This window comes from Gossypium hirsutum, chromosome D01 (genome assembly GCF_007990345.1).
Source record: "Gossypium hirsutum isolate 1008001.06 chromosome D01, Gossypium_hirsutum_v2.1, whole genome shotgun sequence".
NCBI lineage: Eukaryota > Viridiplantae > Streptophyta > Magnoliopsida > Malvales > Malvaceae > Gossypium > Gossypium hirsutum.
The window spans coordinates 58,679,319-58,685,124 of NC_053437.1; the positions used below are offsets into that span (position 1 = coordinate 58,679,319).

Consider the following 5,806-nt stretch of genomic DNA (forward strand, 5'->3'; position numbering starts at 1 on the left):
TTTTATATGTATATATTTATATTTTCCTTGTTTTCATAAATGCATTATGTATTATATATATATAAGTTTTATAACCCACAATTTTATGAGTAAATTATCTTTATGTCTTTTATTCTTCATAGTTTCAAATGTATATATATTTTGTACCTTTTTCTCTTTATATTTTTTTGTTTATTTCTTTCATTTGCTTATTGATTTATGTTTTCATTTATATTCATTTGATATTTTACATGTCTTTGTTTATGTACATTAATTTCGTTTATTTCTATGCCATTGTTGTATTTATTATTACATTTTATATTTAATGTAGCATCACATCATTTTTTTTTCGATTTTAAAATTTTCAAAATTGAGATAACACTCGTATTTAGGATTTTCAAGGAAATTGAGCCCTAACGTATTGGGTTCTGATTTTCTTCGTTAAATCCAACGATCGAGGGTTGCTCATTAATAAAAAAATATATATATAAAATAAAAAGCTTGTTGTTGGGGAGTTAAATATGTTGTATCCTAACGTATTGGATGTGACGTATTGATTTCTCGAGACAAAGATTTTTTGAAAAAAAAATAAAGGAAATATTTCAAGTTTGAGATTTTGAGGAATTGTGCCCTAACGTATTAGGCCGCGATTTCTTAAATCTTAAACAAATGAATATTCTTTTAAATATTTATTACACGAGTTTTAGACTAATTCATTTTTGAGGAAATTAAAATGTTGTGTCCTAACGCATTGGGTGTGACATTTTCTTTCTCCGAAATGATAAGGGTCTTAATAAGTAACGTCTTTAAGTTTTTGCTAAGGATTATATTTTTTAAATTTTCGACATTAAGAAACTAATTAATTAACTAGGTACCAATTTTGGACGTTACGAGGGTGCTAATCCTTCCTCTATGTAACCGACTCCCAGATCCGTTTTTCTAAAACTCGTAGACCAAAGCCGTTTTTTTAGGTGATCCAATCACACCTCAATAAAAGATTGGTGGCGACTCCCAATTTTCATTTTTTAAAGTCGACAACCTAAAATTTTTGTTTTTCAAAAAAATGGTTTCGACAATGTATGTTTAATAATATTGAAAAATATAATATTTTAATAATTTTAAATATTTTAAAAATAAAAATAAATTTATTGTCAATATAATAATATGAAGCTTGATTTAAGTTAATTTTTTATATAAAAATAAAATTATCTATAGGTAAGCTCTTTTTCGAAAAATGACATATGCTTTTCAAAATGGTTTATGGTTTATTTTACATTGATCTGTAAGTCATTTTCTATTGACCAAGCTATTTTATGTGAAACAAACACAGAAAAATGCAAAAAATATTTTTCGTAAAACATTTTACATGTAAACAAACAGACCCTTAATCACAATATTCTGGGAGATTTTATTTTCACCAACCAATTATCGTTTGAGGAGTTGTTTTTCTTTTTTCAACTTATCCCTTCTTTATTATTTAATTATAGTCGTATATGATACTATTTGAGAGACTGATGTCAAACATAAACATTATAGATAAATTACGAACTATTTAATTTTAGACATTTAAGGCTTCGAAATGTGGTTGAGAATACATTTATTGTAAAGAAAAATTATTTCTCATATTAACAACATCACCTTTACATAACATAAAGAAATAATGTTGGATCGTACTAGCATATTGTATATTTTATAACTTCAATCATATTTGGAATTGAGACTATCCATACTTCAAAGAGACCTTGATGATCTTATTATACAAATTCAAATCCAGATGATGATGAACTCAATCAATGACTAGCAAATAATGATAATGAACATATGTTAAATATTAAAGATAGAATAACCCAACAAATATGGATGGAAACAACTAGAAAAAATTGCATATGATGTTTTTTTATTAGTAATAATCCTATTATCAATTGCTTTTTTTATAGACCAACACAATACATATGATGATTTAATTTTAATTTTTGTTACATTTTTAGAAATTATTTTTATCATACTAATAAAATTTTTATAGTAATTGATATTTTTAAAAATATAAATTATGCAATTATGTAATTACAAATTGAACCACCAAATATGATATAGTAAATTACAATGTAATTTACACTGTCATTTAATTACTCTATGCTGTTCAAACAAAATCTTAGTATTTGGATAATAATGTATAAAATATTCTTTTTGTTGTTTTGACAAATTCTCCTTGAATGATTTTTAAAAGTTATTTTTTTGCAAGGTTTACAAAACTATATAAGCGGTTAAACCAGTTGGATCACATTAAAAAAATTAGAGAAAATTAATTTGACCATCGATTCACTAATTAATCAGTATAATCTTTTATTTCGAATCGATACCAAGGCCATCTCTTAAACCCCTTCTTCCACTATTTAGCCAGCTAAAAAAAGGGTTAAAATCGTTTTTTTACTTTACTATTTTTAACCATCCACAAAAAGATAATATGTAATCATTTACTTTCTTTAGTTTTTTTTTTCTTATTACTTTGTAGAAGAATTTTCTTAAATTGTGAAAAATAAAGGAAATAGTTTATTATAATGATTTCTTTCTAAAAAATAATTTATGTAAAAGATTAAAAACAAAGATGGTTGTGAAGTTAGTTACTTAGTAGTGTGATTAAAATCAGTGATAGCATATATGTTTGAGTTTGTATGTGTAATGATAGTGATGAGATGATAATAGAAAATGACAATTAAAGACATTACTCAAAAGATGTATTATTACATTATTTTTTTATAATTTTAATAATTTAAATTTATAAAATAATTTATTTCTAAATTTATTTAATCAACTAATTACGTTATAAATCTATTTATTATTTTAAAATATAAAGTTAAAACTTTTAAATAAAAGAATTTAAAATAAATTAACTACTTGAAAAAGCCAACACTATTAATTTATAATATTATTTAAAGAAGACATAAATGAATTTAAAATGGTTAAAAGTCAATAAATAAAATAAATAGAAAGAAAGTTAACACATTAATTTCAAGAGTCTCACCTTTTGAATGGGTTTATTTCATTAACCACAAATAAAACATTCAAAAGGGAACTTAAAAATCAAGGGTCAGTGTGAAAATAATCCCACTGAAACATGCATCCAAACAAAAAGGGAGTGCGTTTGAAATTTAAGTACAAATTTTTGTGCGTTAAGTTCTACCTTACTGAGGGACAGGGTGCAGTGAATCCAAAGGCTTTCTTTTCCTTCCCTTTCTTTTTCTTTACGGGTAAATTATATAACTAATCACTCAACTGTCGATTTCATTTTGGTTAATATAAAATAAAAAAAATTGTAAACTGGGCACTGTCATTGACAATCTTTTTCATTTTAGTCACTCACTGTTAATTCAATGTTTTCTACTCATTTATTCACCCAACTTTAATAAGTTTTCATTTTGCTCACTTATTTTAGCTTTTAAAATTTTTATTTTATTTTTCTATTTGTTAGAATTAATTTTAATTTTTTCCCAGTAAAGGGTTTTATAGGAATATCTTGGATTATTAAAGGGAAAATCATTTTATCTTTTTAATCTACTTAAATTTTTATTTTTTTTTAGAATTGGTTTTAGGTTTTTCAGTAAAGGAAAAAAAAGAGATTTTACAAGGAATTATCTGATTTTTTAGGGAAAAACCAATTTGTCTTTTAATTTCTTTTACTTTTTTTAGAATTAATTTTAGTTTTTCCAGTAAAATGGAAAAGTCCAAACTTTATAGAAAATTATAGGAAAAACCACTTTTTATGTTTTTCATTTCCTTTATTTTATTTTTTTAGAATTATTTTTTAACTTTTTCAACTTTAAGGGAAGCCTAAGTTTAGTTTTTTCCAACTTTAGGGAGAATACAAAATTATTTTTTAGTTTTTTTTAATTTTAGGGAAAATCGTTTTTTTAACTTTAGGAAAATTTAGGTTTTTACAAAGAACTGAGTTGAAAAAAAATTTAGATTTCTTATCAAACCCTAAATTTTTTAAATTTAAAAAAACAGATAAAATAAGTAACTAAAATGAAAACTTATTAAAATTGAGACTAAAATGAGTATAAAATATGACAATGGCTAAAATTAAAACTTATTAAAGTTCGGAAAAGGAGGATTCCTTTAACCTCATCCATCTCAACGACTCTTGACTTCCGAACAAACAAATTTTCAAAAAAGTACCATAAATAATGAAGAAAAAGGATGGTTTTAACCTGAGATGAGTGAGAGATAGCCGAACGAGATAGATGTTTTAATTTTCAAAAACCGATGAGTGATGAAGAAGAAAATGGTTTAGTTTAGGGACTTTTTGATTTGGGGATAATGGGTGAGGATAGGGCAAACATTGGGGGGTTTGGGAGATGGGGAAAGTAAACAGTTTTTTAGGGACGTAGAAGGGGTAAAAATATAAAATATCTTTTGGTCGAATTATTCGAATTTAATTCGACTCAAACTCAAAATTTTAAAAAAAATTGAATTGATTTGATTAACTCGATTTGAATAATTCAAAATTTAATTTTTTTAAATTTTTTCAAGTAAAATCAAAGTTTACTAAAAAAAATCAGACAAATTAAGAAAAAAAAACATATATAAAAAGCAGACATTAAACAGCAAGAAGGTCAACATTATTCCATTCACCAAATAATCAATGCTCAAATTTCAGTGTCACAGACTGTAATTGATTAAGAAAATAAATAAATAAATAAACATGGAGACAGAAGAAGGGAAGATTGAAGAGAAGAGCAACTATTTGCCAGCCGTGACCGGGTAGCCAATTCCATGCCTTCTTGTCGGAAAAACCACAAATAATAAGCTGCAAATGAGCCCAACTCCAACCGGTGCAATGTTCAAAACCTCCTCAGTTTCATGTTTAGGTGTCGGATAGAAACAGTTCAACACATTCTTGTCTCTCAAAGCCACAACACCAAACACAAGCACAGACAAAACACCGTGAACTCCATCCATAAACTTGATCCTATACTTGCTCAAATCCGGTAAGTCAGACTCTTTAGAATCGGGATAGTCAAACAGGAACATCCCTTTGAATGTGGCGAAACCGTAATATACTTGACCGTCGGATGACTTGACGCTGTCGGTGAAGGAAGCGAGGAAACATGAAAGAGCGAGGAGGAGGAGGAGGAGGAGCGTCATGGAGCGGGTGGCGGCATCACACGAACCGTTGTTGGTGAAAGTTGGCACTAAGAGTTGGAAAGCTAGGAGGGTACCTGTAGGAAGAAGGTTGGCTAAGTTTGCGGTGCTTGCTAAGGTCTGTGAGATCGCCCGCTGAGATAAAGTCGGCGGCCTTGGTTGGGGTTTTGGTCTTTCACTCTCGGTGGTGCTGCTTATTGTTGGTGGTTCTGATTGAGATGTTTGCTTGGAAATCAGAACTCTCGGCCTCAGAGACGCTTCCGACATCGCCGGAAATCAATAAATTCACTAGATTTTCGATGTAAAATGGTCGCGGCGGCGGTTGTGACGACGGGATACTGCGCAAAGTATTTGTTAAGCTAAAGGTTGTTGTTGCTTAAAAGTTGAAGAAAGCCTTGGGGTTGTTGCTTGAATGTTTTTTTGCTCAGAAATATTGGTTGTTTCCACGGAATTTCCTGTTAGTTGTTTAACAGCCTATATAGACATTACGAGTTGGCATACTTAAACTAAGGTTAAAATTTATTCTAGATCCCTGTACTTTTCTTATATTTAGACTTTAGTCCCTTACTTTTATATTAAAGAATTTTCATATTTAAAAATGCAAATTCATTTATTAATACAATTAAACTTTTTTATTAAGTTTAGGTTCACTTCAACATTATTTCTTTAGTTACACTAATAAATT

The 5,806-nt window shown here is 27.7% G+C and overlaps 1 protein-coding gene across 1 annotated transcript; it reads right to left on the reverse strand.

The window, feature by feature from the left end:
* Positions 1 to 4,606: 4,606 nt before the first annotated feature.
* On the reverse strand, positions 4,607 to 5,580 carry LOC107921397 (protein DMP3). Its single transcript, XM_016851252.2, has one exon. It carries the CDS (start codon positions 5,386 to 5,388, stop codon positions 4,720 to 4,722), a length of 669 nt encoding a protein of 222 aa, XP_016706741.1. The 5' UTR covers positions 5,389 to 5,580; the 3' UTR covers positions 4,607 to 4,719.
* Positions 5,581 to 5,806: the final 226 nt, after the last annotated feature.

What these genes read in the sequence shown, in the direction of transcription:
- LOC107921397 (XM_016851252.2), bottom strand. Translation starts at nt 5,388, where the DNA reads ATGTCGGAAGCGTCTCTGAGGCCGAGAGTTCTGATTTCCAAGCAAACA.